General features: G+C 38.4%; 1 protein-coding gene across 13 annotated transcripts in view; it reads left to right on the top strand.

Moving 5' to 3' along the window:
- Positions 1-11,506, top strand: part of EBF3 (EBF transcription factor 3) — a 127,572-nt gene extending 116,066 nt beyond the window's left edge. For 6 of the 13 annotated variants that reach the window (XM_083843634.1, XM_083843639.1, XM_083843636.1 and 3 more), the window contains 3 exons: positions 1,085-1,273; positions 1,703-1,900; positions 8,766-11,506. In XM_083843634.1, the coding sequence (XP_083699760.1) occupies positions 1,085-1,273; positions 1,703-1,900; positions 8,766-8,797 (419 nt within the window). In that variant the 3' untranslated portion in view covers positions 8,798-11,506. The remainder of the gene's footprint in view (positions 1-1,084; positions 1,274-1,702; positions 1,901-8,765) is intronic. The other 7 variants (XM_083843645.1, XM_083843644.1, XM_083843643.1 and 4 more) reach the window with 3 other exon arrangements.
- Positions 11,507-14,988: the final 3,482 nt, after the last annotated feature.

Here is a 14,988-nt window from a genome sequence, read left to right as displayed (position 1 = left end):
TGTAATGAAATGCTGTCTTTAACTTTCTCATAATACTTAATTCTTCCTGTTCTTTAGTTTACTGTTATCATAAAGCATCTCTGGTGGAAAAAGAAACTGGCAAAGTGTAGAAAGCTCTTTATTATTCACAGTAAATATACAATGTGTTTGTTTATTATAAAATAATTATGTCTAGTTATTTCCACCTGTTTTTTTTGAGTATTTACACAGATAAAACTAATTTGATGTCTGTGATTTTAAAGTATTTTGTTTTTAAGCATGTATGACATATATGTTACTAATAAAAGAAATAGTTGATGTAATTTACATTTTGTAATTGAAAATGCATGTAGCATATTGCATTTAAAATTAATTTTGATACTAATGAAAGGAGTGAAACCAGATTATTAGATATGTTCAAGACCATATTTTTTTGCTTGCAACATAATTATTAAATTGATTGCTCAGATAGAAACAAATTGTTGTTTAAAATCCTGATTCTGCTATCTTTCCTCTTATAAGAGATTGTCTTTTAATGCATTTCCAAGCTAATAAGCCTTATAAAATTCTGTACTTGATCTTGAATTAGTTTTCACTGATGACTACACCTTATGAAAGTATCAGCTTATTGTTAGTATAAAAATACCAATCATAAAATGAAAACCCCGAAACAGCCTTTTAAAGTAAATCACTGCAACAAAAAAAAAAAAAAAAGTTTTTCTTGCCAGCTCTGGCATATGAAGGTCTGGAGAGGCTGAAAGTTCATTCAGTGTGTTGGTACCAGGCAGGAATCAAGCCTGTTGATAATTGCTACTAAAGACAAACGTGAAGCAAACTGACACAGCTGGATCGAAGAGAGCTTTTGTTGGCTGTCTATGCTAAGAGGAGAGACAACATAGAGTGCTCGCAGATGATTTAAGTAGGGTTGGCGTGATAAGGTTATCTCAAACTGCAAGAGTTGATAGGGCAGTAACAGACAACTTAGAGCAAAGCTGTGCAATCAATTAAAACTGTGTAATATATGATGCATGAGGAAACCCCCCAGCCCTAAGTTTATATTATAAAATAACATTATTTTTTTGGGGTGGGGGGGTTTCTAACACAGTAGGTTACAGTCGCAACACAAGCAGTGTTTCCCCGCGAGGATATGTTCCGAGCAGTACTCCTCAGCAGTCCAATTACAACACAGTCAGCAATAGCATGAATGGATATGGCAATGCCGGCATGCCCAATCTAGGTGTACCAGGTTCCCCTGGATTTCTTAATGGCTCCTCAGCTAACTCTCCTTATGGCAGTAAGTGTCTATTTTTGGTAACACATCATCATATAGATTCATATTTACTACAAAATCAAATACTTGCATTGTTTTGATTTTCTATATTGTGAGCTACTGGATAAAAGGAGGGGTGACTCTGGAGGCTGGACGTAAAAATGAATATAATAAATTGATCTGTTTGTGCCATAATACAATCTCAGATAGAAAAAAAAAATTGGACTGCACAATTTGTAACAAAAGTCCAACACAAAAGAGTTTGCCTGTTATCCAGAGAGTGGCCAAGCCAAGGCATTTCATTTCTTTTTTTTTTTCTTTTTCTTTTTTTTTTTTTTTAAATATATATTTATATATATATATATTTTAAGAGGCAAGGCCCTATCACTCTCTTTTTCCATGTTTGCCGTGAAAACCTCAATCTGAGTCCTGATTATTTTTGCTTTATTGCAGTAGTGCCGTCAAGCCCTACCATGGCAGCCTCTTCGGTCACCCTCCCTTCAAACTGTAGCAGTACACACGGCATTTTCTCATTCTCACCTGCCAATGTCATCTCTGCAGTGAAACAAAAGAGCGCCTTTGCTCCTGTTGTCAGGCCCCAAGCCTCTCCTCCACCATCTTGCACCAGTGCAAATGGAAATGGACTTCAAGGTGAGCTGGATCTCTCTCAATTTTCCGTGTATTGCTTTTTGGTGCATACACTAAAACCCTTGATCATTTATGTCAGAGAAAGGTACCTTACTATATTTTTAAGTTTCTGGTGCTCTCATAGTGATGTGAAAGTAGGAGAAGAAGTAGAATAGTACAAATGATATGCTAAGATTTTTTTTAAAAATTCTGAGGTCAATTTTAATACTTACATTAGAGAAAACAACAGTTGTTTTGGCATTTTCCCCTAGGATTTTGTGCATTAAATATTACATTAAGAATGTATCCCTGAATGCTTCTTAGAGGTTTTGCCTACTCCTTGCATTTCCTTGAACATTTTTTTTAATACAGTTTTATTGATGTTTGGAAACATCAACATTCCAGCATAGTGTGGTGCTATTTCCTCATTGTACGTATGATGTGATAGTCATTGTAAAATACTGCAAATTAGTATAAATCAGGTCAAGTTCTTACTCAGCAAGCTAACCTTCTCTTGTACTAGCTAGCCACTAGTGCAGCGAGTTTACATGCTCATGGTCCTAATGCACTCTCTTATTGTAGTGTTAAGCTAGTTACTTCCATAAGTGAATATCCAAATATTTTAATTAAGGCAGGTAATCATATATATATATATTTAATCCATGTGAATTCATGCAGGTAGTATAATGAACAATTTACAGATCAGTGGCAGAACTTACATGGTCACCTGCTGGTAGTGGGGCAGAAGGAATTATCAGACAGTGTATGTTTTATATAGGAATATCAATATGAACAAATAAAGCTTCCTTTATGTGGCATATTTTAAAGTTGAGGAGATAGTATTGTCAGATTTATTAGAATAATCGAAAAGGTTTGCTTGCCTGCATTTTGCAAAGAATGAACCTAGTTCTTCAGGGCAGTACATTGCAGCACTTCAGATCAGAAAGAAAGCCACAAAGGGCTGCAGACACTGTTATCCTAGGGGTCGTGACTCCTCTTGACTTTCTTAGCTATGACAGGTAACACAGTTGTATTTATTCTTAGAATTGCCATCATGATATCCATAATCTAAAGACCACTCACAGAAAAACAGATGGAGACATATATTTTGATTTGTCAAACTGCTTGTTAATTCTGGATACCTGTATCTTGTGGTATCTAGCTTAGGGCACTTCAGAGAGACATAATCCCGCAGAACTGCCCGCCCACCAAAAACCCTGACCATACCAGACCAGTATCTCAAAACGGATGTCCCTGTAGTTTGTTATTAACTTCTTGGTCCAGGGAAGATAACATCTTGAGAGCTTATTAAGCACTCAGGTCAATGAAGGGCTGAGGATACAGCTACAAATCTTATTGTAGGGTAGATGTTAAAGAAAAGGATAATTAGATTAACAATTTATGTCATTGCATAAGTCTTTTTAGTTGAAGCTTTACTATGCTGCAGTAAGTAGAAAACTATACCAGGTACAAGCAATACTCTTAGAGAAGATTATCCATTCATAAAATAATCCAGTGGCCTACTCTCTTCTTTAGGTAAAACCAACCGAACAAAGCAAAACAAAACAAAAACACTAGTATAAAAATTAAATACTGAAATAAAATAAATAAAATAAAATAAAATAAAATAAAAAATAAAATAAAATAAAATGTGCTAACACATGGCTTAGATTTGAGTCAGCTATTCTGTACATTCTGTAGTAGTTATTTACATATATAGTCCCATTAACTAGTCGATATGGCTTCACTCTGAAAAGACCTAAATTAAAATTATATAAATTTCTATAATTTCAGTATGTAAATAAAGGTTTTTCCATTAGTTATTCAAGGTTTCAGGTGCATATATGATCTAGATGATTGCAAAGTGGTATTGTCAGAGGAGCCCGAGCAGGCTAAATGCCCAGTTCCCAGCAGATATCGAGCACCTAATCTGTTTTGGCACCTCCAAACCACCCCAGTAATCATCCATCTTCATCCTCAGGTGCAAAATGCTCTTTGTGTAAAATCCTGGTAGACCACTTTGAATCCGCCAATGCTGATTTTGTTAAGCAGGTCAGGAATTCAACTCTTGAGACCCAAGGCGCAGCTGCCCCCTGTGCTCGGGATGCTGTGACCCAAGCAGCAGCCCTGGCACCATCCACGGAGAATTCCCTCCTGCAGGTGTTGCTAAAACTCTAAGGATTTCTGTTACGTGCCCCAGAGACCTAACTATTGCATTACGGAGCTGTCCCTGCAACAGTGAGCATTCAGAGCTTCTAAAACATGAGGGTACTTAGACTTAGGGCTGTGCAGAGACTTCATTTTTTTAGTTCAACAGCCAAACTGAGAATGGATAGAAATGTTGATTTGAGGAAGAAAAATAAAACAGTCACGTTTTCCTTACGTAGCTGAGACAGTTAAACCAAATCTTTTTGTATTGAACAAAATGACACAGAGATAACAAGGATGTCTTTCTGGTCTGGTGATTACAGCACCGACTTCCAGGCTGTGGCAAAAACTTGAATTATTTATGCAAAATAGCACTGCTCCAGCAGGGGAAACTGTACCTCTCCTCACTCCGTGGTACTAAACATCGCGATAGTTAGGGTACTCTAACACAGGGTAAAATCCATGGATTCAAGTCCTGTGGGCTGCGGAGAAAATCAAATCGTATCCGACACATGCTTGGTGAGTTCCTTCATCACCATCATTTTTCCAGCCGAAGCTGCCCAGTTAATTCAGTCTGAGCTGACGGGAGGTTTTAGGATGACAACACTTGCCCCAGCTGTCCTTACGCGCTGAACCAGTGCCTCCACCCGAGGAAGCCAGAGCCCAGCAGCCAGACAGGCACGTTCTGGGGTGGACTGGTCGTGTGCTTCCTTCATGAGGCCTCCTAAGGAAATGCCAACCATGCAGGAGATGCTTATTTGCACTGCACTTTACCCGTATGACTATTTAGGGGAGTTCTGCTTCCTTCTTGCTATTTTCTTAGCCAATTTTTTTGACGCTGAGCCCTTTGTAAAGTTTAATTACTTTCTTTCTAATCACTGTACAAGAGGCTGGAGAGTTTTCTGATCATCACATCATAATACATTTTCTGTGTTAAAATAAAACATGGAATTCAAGAGCTGCAGTGGTCCTCAAGCACCGAGCCTCACTGTACAGCTGGATGGGAAAGAGCTGAGCAGCAGCTGGGAAGCCTGCACCATGAGGAATGGCCATGTCTGTTTGGTCAAGCCAAGACAGAAGCAAGAGCTCATGGTCACTAGTGTTTGTTTCTAAGGTAAATCCCACAGCTGATGGATCTCACTAGCAAAGGATGACATGCTCTTTTAACCTAGGGCAGGATATCCTCTCTGTCATTGCTCGTTACTTTCTCCCCACATAGGCTCTGTTCTGAAATAATTGCCCATTTTTTTCCTAGGTAATTTTTTAGGGGAGGTGGTTGACCACGCTATGGCAAGACAGCAGCATGCTGACACAATTGGGCCATACAGCCTCCTGCTATTCATATAAAACTTTGTTAGTACTGTGAACAGGCAGAACCAGATGAGAATATGGCAAAACCCTACATGCAATGGCCCTTCACACAAGGGTAGTGCTTTCATAGGGAGCTTGGGGGTTTATTGCAGCAGTTCTTCCTAAGTAAACCCCTTTGGGATTTGTCTGTGTGTGAAAAAATTGCTGTTCTTGGTACGCCTGAGATGGTGAGGAAGCAGGAGCAGAACTAGGAAGCTTTTCCCCTCTCCCTGCCTCTTAAACCCGGCACACCAGGAGCAAAATTCTTGCTACCAACCAGCATGCCCCAAAACAGCCACGGTGTGTTGTAGGACTCACTGCCAAGAAGTGAATAAAGAGAGGTCTGTAACTGTCAAGGGGACTCATTTTTTATTTTTATTTTTTATTTTATTTTTTCTAAAGACATCCAAGACAGAGGCTTAGAAAAAAAAGAAAAAGATTAAAAAAGAAGACAAACTGATGAAATCTAAGAAAACCCATCACGTAGGCAGTGCTAGCCAGTGCTAATGTGTAGTCTCCTTTGCGTCACTCATGATCCGTTCCTCCTTTGGCTGTGCAAACATGCATCCTCTGCCCACTGATACTGTAATTAGGGTCAAAACTTGGAAACTGCAGCCTGCAGAGTGAGATGTCCCTGTCTCTGCTGCACTGCAAGTATGACTCACTCCTGTAAGTCTGCAGAATAGGGCCTTTGGGCCTTATCCAAAAAAACACAATCTTGTTAACTTTGTATGACTTCCATTAGATAGCCTATGATCAGAAAGTTAAGTACTTGCACATTTTTTTAAGAGCAGGATGCTAGACTATGGGTTCTTTAGGGCAGAGAGCTTTTTCCTGTTTAAAACAATGGACATATAAGATATAAAATAAAATTTTTAGCAAGAGAGTGCTGGCTTGCTGTAAAGTTGGAAGTACAATGTGTTCAGAATTCAGTTTTCAATTGTAATTTACTTTTTATAGATTGTGAAAATATTGCACCCTGGTTAAGCTTTATGATTGTAATGCAGAGCAAAAGGTTCTCTACATCCCTTTAAAATTCCATCCTGCTTAATTTTCTGGTCTTCCCCCGGATGAAACTATTAAAAGTATTATTAAAAATCTAGCCACCCATTTTTCTTTAGGAATGCATTTGGTATCAATTTGCACAGCAAGAAACACAGTGCAGAAATTCACAACTGTGAAATGTCACAACTAAAATAAATAGTGAAATAAATGTCTAGGGCACCAATTTGGCACCTCCTCCCTATTGTGCAACAGACGGAATTTGACAACTATAGCTGAATGGCTTGAATTAAAGATTTCAGAAAAGTATGCAGCAGGCAACCTATGTTTTCACACACCGGAAGCCAATCATGAGATTTACAAAAAACATCTGATTAAAATGTATAGGGTATTTTTACCAGATAGTTACGTGCTATTAATTAACATATTTCTCCACACAACATCTGTAAGAAAAATCTGGATTTTGTTTTCTGCTAAGTTATTATTGGAAGAAAGAAATAGCTGGATCAGTGCTGCTGTTTTGCATTTTGCTTGGTGTGCTGGCACAATGTGCAGGCAGAGGTGGCCTCTGAGACACGGCCTGTATGTCCCACCGTCACCTCGATGCAAGTGAGATGACAGATCCCTGCTGAACCTGAACTCAGAAGATAGGAGGACAGTATATTTTGGGTTGTCCTGCACTGATCCTGAGCTCTGGTGTGGCTGGTTCTTGTATTGCAATAGAGCAACACCTCAAAATAAGCTTTGGATGTGTGCTCTTGGTCACCAGCACCCAGGCTAGGGGTGCTCCTTCCCATCCTCCAGGCCAGGAGACCTTCTGGTGAACACCATGGCCTCCTCCCCACCCCTGAGCAGGTCCCTCCAGGCCAGGGTCCACGTGCGTGTCATCCCCAGGCAGGCAGGGCTCAGATGGTCACGTCTCCACCATCAGGAGCTGCGGATTGCAGCCTTGTCCCCTGCTTCAGACATGCTCTGATGACCTAATCTCTCATTCCTGCCTGCCCTGGGGCTACCCAACGAGCCACTCGTGGGGCCCAGTTTCCCACTGACTGAAAACGCGGCCAGAGCAGGAGCACTTGCGATTCTCAGGGCCCGGTGCTTGCCCAGGAGCTTTTTGTCAGGACTGTGGCACAGAAAGGCCAGAGGGGGAAGGAGAATTCAGCCTGTGAGTAGGTGGCTAAGCAGGGGAGTGCTCGGAGCTCGATGGTCCTCTGGCCCGGGCTGACGTAACATGGTGGACAGGAGGCTCAACGGAAACGTCGCATGGAGACCGCGGGCTTTTGGTAGAAAGAGTCTGTCGATAGGTGCACTGTTCACTCCTTGTTTCCAGTTTTGTGACTTCTGTCGCTGTTTAGGTTTAAAGCATGCAGTAAAACTATAACTGGCTGCTATAGGGGATTCTGCTATGTAGGGAATGTGTATGTACACAAGTCTTCCAAACCATAAAGTTGTAACAGAGAATCTGAAATAAATTAATATTGTTGAAATTAATGAACTGAGAAATTGAAGTTCACATCACTACATGAACAAATTTATTAATATCTGTTGTACATAAATTAATGAGAAATGTCATTATGACAAAAAATTAAACAACACTAACATTAAAGATGGTCTAAATTATGTTTCTACCAAGGAGTTGACTAGAAAAAAAGCAGGAGGTTTTGGCCTCTCAGTGTTTAACTGTTAAAAAAAAATGAGACGACTGTCCAGGGATATTAATCTCCTGCCTTTTTATAGCACTTGGTGTACAGATTTGAGAGCAGGTGTACACTACTTGGCTTTGATCTTAGAGAGTCCTTGACTCACTCGGCCCTGCTATTATGATAAAGCACAATTAGGAGAATGTCAAAATGGAGGTTTTCTGCTCAGGCGCCAGCTCTGGGGAAGGAAACTGAGGTTAGTGAGACTTCCAGTGCCGGAGCTGGAGCAGCGCGAGGTCCTTGCCTGGCGGGTGAGCTGGCCTTGCCTGACATTACCAGAAGTGACCACGCTGTTCCTCAGCTGTCAGCATCGCCCGTCCCCAGGGAGTCTGGCCTGCGGTTTGCTATTAACAAACCGCTCCGAGGAACAGCGCACGCACAGGAGCGGGGATGCTTCCCACAAAAAGGTGTCAGGATCATCGGAAAAGTAAAGGAGCATTTCGTCGGGAAAGCAGTTTTGTGGTGTTTCTCTCCACTGTGTGATGCTGGATGCCGAACGACGGCATCGTTGGCCGTCATGTGCAGCCATGCCAGGACGCACAAAGCATTGCTCAAAACGCCCCGGTCCGACCCCCCGTGCTGGGCCGCGTTGTTCCCGCGTTGTGCTGAGCGTTGCGTTCTCTTTGAACCAGATGTGCCTTATTCTGCAAACATAACAATAACAGCTGGTTTTTCTCTTTTTCTTTTAGCTATGTCTGGGCTTGTAGTCCCGCCAATGTAAAGTCATTTTGTTTACCTACCGTAGCACCAAGCTTCAGAGGATGGGCTTAGGGGACAAGTTTAGTATATTAAGACATGCTGATGGAAACAGTGTCTTCAAACAGAATCAGCAACAAATCGAAATGCTACAAAAAAGACTTTGTTTAAAGATTTTATTTAAACTATTAAGAATCTACATGCAAACAACCTACTTCTTCACGAACAATTCCATTTTATTGACTGAATTTTTCTCATATTTTCACATTTCTCAGTCCTGAAGAATAAGGAAAAAGCGACGCCTATTTTGTATAAAGTTTCTGATTACGTCTTGGCTATGTCTAGTACTTGCTATGTGTTGGGAGAAACTTTGTGGATGCACCATTTTGATTATCATGAAACACTGATGAAAAATGCCTCCGAACATTTTTCTGTACTCATAACTAGATTCACAATGGTTGTGTATCTCTATAATGTGAAATATTTTTTTGTGGTGGAAAAAAGGGGGCCAAGGAGGTTATGAGCCATCAAACTGGAAAAAGGATGAATATATGATTAGAACAAAAAAACGGGGTGCAGGGGAGGGCGCGGGAGGGTTTATCATTGCTTAACTTCATCTTAATGAAATGGAACTTTGTAACTTATTGTAGTTAGAAATTGTACCTTTGATATTGAATTCTCTTGCCTTCAACAAGCACACTGACAGAGAAAAAATTGCTACTGTCTGTTGGTAAAAACCTATACTTCCACTGCTAGAGCTTCCTGTTAAGCAAGTGTGATCTGCAACATTTTTTCAACTTTTGCTAGCACTGTATACTATTGCATTCTTAGGCTACTGTGAAGTCTATGTTTCTTGTACCAGAAAATTGTCCTTTTGACTTCTAGATCCTTCTTCCCTAATGTGTTTTGTATGTGGTTATAAAATTGTAGACTTTTGTGATTTTGCCAAAGTTGTAGCTAAATATTTATACACTTGTCTTGAATTTTTTTCAGATCCACTTAAATATTTAGAAAAGCTAATTTTATTCCTTATGAAGCTTATAAGGAATAAAATAGTCTTATCCATTGCAACACTTTCTTTCACATAAACACTTGCAGTCACTAAGGGAATTTATTTTGTAACATATCAACTATAAATATTGTATTTATCTTTGAAATTTTGTATATTGCTTTTCATCATTTTTTTCTTGTATGTATTGGTTTTTGTCATGGCCTGGTATTGTGATGCTGAGAATAGCATTAAGCCAAGAACAGTTGCCTTCATGTTTTTCTTTTAAATAAATTAGTGTCCGTACATTTCATTTGTACTTCATAAAGTTGCTATTATTTAGACTTTCCATCCTTTTTTTATTATTTTTGAGGAAAATTCAAATTCATTGTTTATTTTTATATTATTTTTAAGTTATCAGAACAAATAATTTTGAAAAAAAAGTTGTTTGTTGTATAGTCAAATCAAAATTGTGCCACATGGCTGTAATGAATACTAGTAGAATATGTGCATGTGATACAGCCACAAAAAAAGAGGAATCTATTTTGTGGTTGCATTTCTTTCCTTTTTTTTTTTTTTTGTTTTTCTTTTGTTTGTTTGCTTTTTTTTTTTTTTTTTTTAAGATTGTAAAAAGTCATTTTTAGCTGCCACCCATGACTTTGCCACATAGCTGAACTGTGTTTACTGGAAAAATTCAGAGGCCTAAAGTTTAAAATAAATTCACTTCTTTAATTAAAATGTTTGCCACATTAACTTCTCTGATGCCTTAAAAGTGAACTTCTTTGAAGAACTTTTGTGCTGTTTTATCACAGGCTTACACCACAATTGTTAATCACTACTTCATTTGGATGATTTCTGGTGTAAAAAAAAAAGCACAAAACTGGTGTACAATTATATCACTCCTTTATGTGTCTATTTTCTGCTGCACTCTGCATACTCCTGAACCCTGCACTGTTTAAAAAAAGATAAAAGTTTCACATGAAATCAGGATCGTACATAATTTTTAAATGTTTGGGGTTTGTTTATTTAGTTTTATCAGTTTTTTATGGGACCTTTTGTAATAGACCCATAGATGACTGTACTTTTTAAACTGGAATGACCTCCGTAGTGTATTGTGGCTGTTAGTGCCAAATCCATAGTGAGAAATGTCGAGTTTTTTTTTTACTTTGCACTAAATAGTTTGCAAATGCAGCACTGCAAAACATTTTGCAAACTGCAGCAGAATTAAAGTTTTAACCAAAAAGGAGGGATCTTTTTTTTTTTTTTTTTCTTCTTTTTCTTTTTTCTTTTTCTTTCTGGGCAAAAATGCACATTTTAGTAAAGTGTTTATTAAAGGGTTTAAAAGAATGATACAGTGTATCACAGCTGATAAATGCCTTGTGCATTTATTTTGTGATAACTAATAAGGCTTAGCTAAGTGGAAAAGCCTGAGAAGTCACTTTGGAACTGAATTGCCTCAGTTATATTTTGTCTAAGTAAGGTTTTGATCTAACGAAGAGGTCACGTGTACATGTTAAGAAAGTTTGCAAGTTTCTTCATAAATGCAACCTGTTTGTGTTTTAGATTACTTAGTCAATGCACTCATTGCTTCATTGTCTCCAAATTGAAAGCTTCACTAAATGGTAGATTTTACTGTTAAAGACCCTACAATAAGATTGTTTTATCTGTACATTTTTTCATATATTTAACTGTATAAAAAATGTTCATTTTACACAATATTTAATTAAAGTATTTCTTGTCTGTGAATTTCATTTTTAGTAATTTTATCTGGTTTGATTATTAAAAAACTGACTAAAGACAAAACGAAAAAATGCAACACTGGGGGTTTCATTTCTAACTGTCAGCATTTGTAGTTATGTCTTGATTAAGAAAAAATATAAACCGTGTCTTGATTAAGAAAAAATATAAACCGTGAAGTGGGTTTTTCCATGAGAAAAGCCAGGATAGCCCAGGCAGCCCATGAGAAGACTGAGAAGAAAGCAGCCTTCTGCAGGCCGGCAGTGACTTGGTGCTCAGCCTTGGTAAAGTATGTAACCAAAACTGTGTCCCAGACACCCTTCTTGCAAAGGTAGCAGTAGAGCATTTTTTTTTTTTTTCCCCTCCATTTTATTATGGCATGGTAAAGTTCTGTAAACAGGAAAAGTTATTTTAAACATAGCACAGCCCAAATTTTCCATGCAGTGGTTTCACAATGAAGGTCAATCTGCTTGTCTTGTAAATGCTGATAAAAAAGCAAATGCTTTTGCTAATTATAATACTGAACGCAAATATTTTATCCCTTGGACTATAGCACATGCAATGCATATATTATGTACTTGAACTGTGAATATGCTGAGGTGGGCATGATTCGGAGCCTCCTGGTCAGAGGGTGTTTTCACGGGAGACAGTTCCAGCTCTAAACCCGAAGTTGAGGCACACCAAGGCAAGTGCATGTCCTGGTAAAGGAAGGAAGGTTCATTACATGAGTTTTGTTCCATCGCTACCAGGGGCTGCTGGGAACTTCAAGAAGGCACTGAAAAACTCCAAGTTCGGAAGTAAATACATGTACATGCATGTGTATATATTGCCAAATGATATGTAGCATGCTGTAGGTGCCCCATGCTTCTGTAGTTAAATGACGGAGTGTGATGAGAAGCTGAAACTTACTGCAGTCATATTTTACAAAGAAGCAAAACCAGGATATTTAACTATATTTCCTGCAATATTTACATAGTTTTTATGTGTGACAAAAATAGATGTTAAAAATATAGAGCACTTTTTATTATTATTATTTTGCATTGACAGTCATTTCACTTTGCATATGTATCTGTGTAGCATGTTTAACCAGTGGCATAATCAGATGCACTCCACTAAAAATAAGATGGTTTATGGGGATGAAAGTCTGTACGATGCCTACTGGCACTGTTCCTTTTAGGTTTATTTCAAAGGTTTGAATAATGAGTTTGTAAATGGTTGGTCTAACATTCATTGCAAAGAAAATATAAAACAAAAAAAAATACATTTTGTGCTATGAACGACAGTCCTAGAGCAATCTAGCACCTATGACACATCTGTATCCATAACTTGGTAATAGCCCTGGCATAAAAATATGTTGTGTCAGCCTGTACCAAGTTTAGAAATGCAAAGATGAAGATGATAAAATTTCCTTAATCAAAATGAAGGAATAGAGTGTCTAAAAGTATATGCCAATTATTGCAGAGCAGCTTTTTAAAGTCTTTCAAGCTTTTAAAGATTATTCAAAGCACTTGAAATAGGCTTCAATCTAATGCCTCATTTCATTGCATTAAACAGCCTAGTTAATAAAGAATCAATATATTCAAAGGGCAAGGTTATCTTTTGTCTATAAGGGGTGGTGTCATTCTGAACCTTTTATAGTTCAAATGCTGAAAAAGACCTCATGAAATCCATACTCATCAAGTGGGTCAACTAGAGCAATAAAGAGGCCCCTGAAAGAATGGCTGCACTCCTTTAAAACAACTATAAGTCTTATCTCCCCCGCATAGTGCTTGCGCAGAATCAGCCAGAAAATGTCAATTTCTCATCAAGACAAGAGGACCAATGATAATTTTTTTCTAGAGAATACATACAATTAGGAGAATGCAGAAGGGCCCCATCAGTGATTTGTAGCTTATTATGTCACCAGCAAGCTGCGATCTACCACTAAGCAGATAATAAGGGCTGTTGATAACTAAAGTGTCAATATGCCAAAGAACGATTTTTGAATGTGAGCCCTTGTGCTTTTTTTCCCCTCCTCGTGCAGATCGCAGGGCCTGATAACCAAGCATCTGCCAACCGACACCGCATGCTGGACCGCACAATTAATGCCATGAATAAATAGCACAAAAGAGTTTAGATTCTTTATACTCTTTGAGACAATTCCCTGTTTTACCCTTCAAGGATTTCTTTTATGTTCGAATAAGGTTGCTTTTAATGAAATTTAAACTCATCAGAGGAAATCAAAACCCTCAAATCAGATTACAAATTGATTTTTTTGGTCACTTGTCATTATACAATGTACTGCCATAAGTTTTACAGGAAAAGGAAGAGAAAGCACTGCGTCTTGAGTAAGAGTATGCAAACAGTCTTTAAAAAAGCATATGAAGGAGGAATGGCCCTAAATTACCACAAGTAATAGAAAGTTTTAAAAAGTTGGTGTGTATCATTTAACAAGTGATCATTACTTTTATGTTTTTACTTGTTTTAAATAAAATGAACTATACAAGAACTATAAATTGCATACACGAAATGATCAAATCCAAACTATTTCTGTTTCTTCTCATATATAATGCTACATTTCATTGTTACATACAAGAAATTAAATACTATTTCTCAGAGCGCAGGTCAAAAGTAACAGATGGTGGAATTTGAGACCTCCTGGTCTGGAACACCATCTCAGTTGGTGACGTTGATAGTGCAATTTGGCCAGCTGAAATATGATGCTGGCAATATATGCTATATAGTCATGATTTTTTGATTTGTTGCACATTCAAATAAAGTAACAGTTGTACTATCATGTTTTTGTTTTCTTTTTATTGACTTTGTATGGAAACTGAAAGGGCAGCTTGGAAAAAAAAAAAGTGTTGTTAATGGCTTAGAAAATGGTAATTTTTGTTGCCCACAAAGGTTTTAGAGGATTTCTGTTGTTAGGTGACTCTCTTCCATTTGCCCTGAGATAAACATTTTGAGAAACTCCTTTTTAACAAAAGAAGGCATTAACTACCATAGATCAGACCCATTATGGATGGTGAGGGCACAAGTGAAATCTGCTCCAAGCAGGCAAAAGTCATAGTGTTATATGTAGATTACTTTTTGTGTAAAATCTCAGAACAAACAAACAAAAATGAAATTTGAGTCTGGAATTGGTTGATGTAATACAGCCAATAAACTTTAAAATTGCCTTTCATTGATGCTAAAATGTATGATAGAGACAGCGAGGGGAAGAAGGAGAGAAGAAGTGAGGAAGGCATGAGAAGGCTGCACAGTAAGAAGCAGTGAAGTTGCCCGCTGGGGGCCGTGGCTGTCTGCTGTGGGCACGAGGCCTCCCACACAGCCGCTGCCTCTACCTGGCCGTGGGGCCTGGCACCCACCCGGTCAGAGACATGCAAGTGCTTTGAAACCGCAATGAGCAGAAATACTAACAACAATAAAGAACTGTCTCACAAGGCAGTTTGGGCACCAAGCACAGCTCAGTGAAAAAATGAAAAGAGCCACCTCGGCCTGCAGGCCGC

This window comes from Anser anser (assembly GCF_964211835.1).
Source record: "Anser anser genome assembly, chromosome: 7".
In the NCBI taxonomy this organism is placed as follows: domain Eukaryota; kingdom Metazoa; phylum Chordata; class Aves; order Anseriformes; family Anatidae; genus Anser; species Anser anser.
The sequence above is the reverse complement of the archived record's forward strand: the minus strand, read 5'-3'. Positions and strand labels throughout refer to the sequence as shown.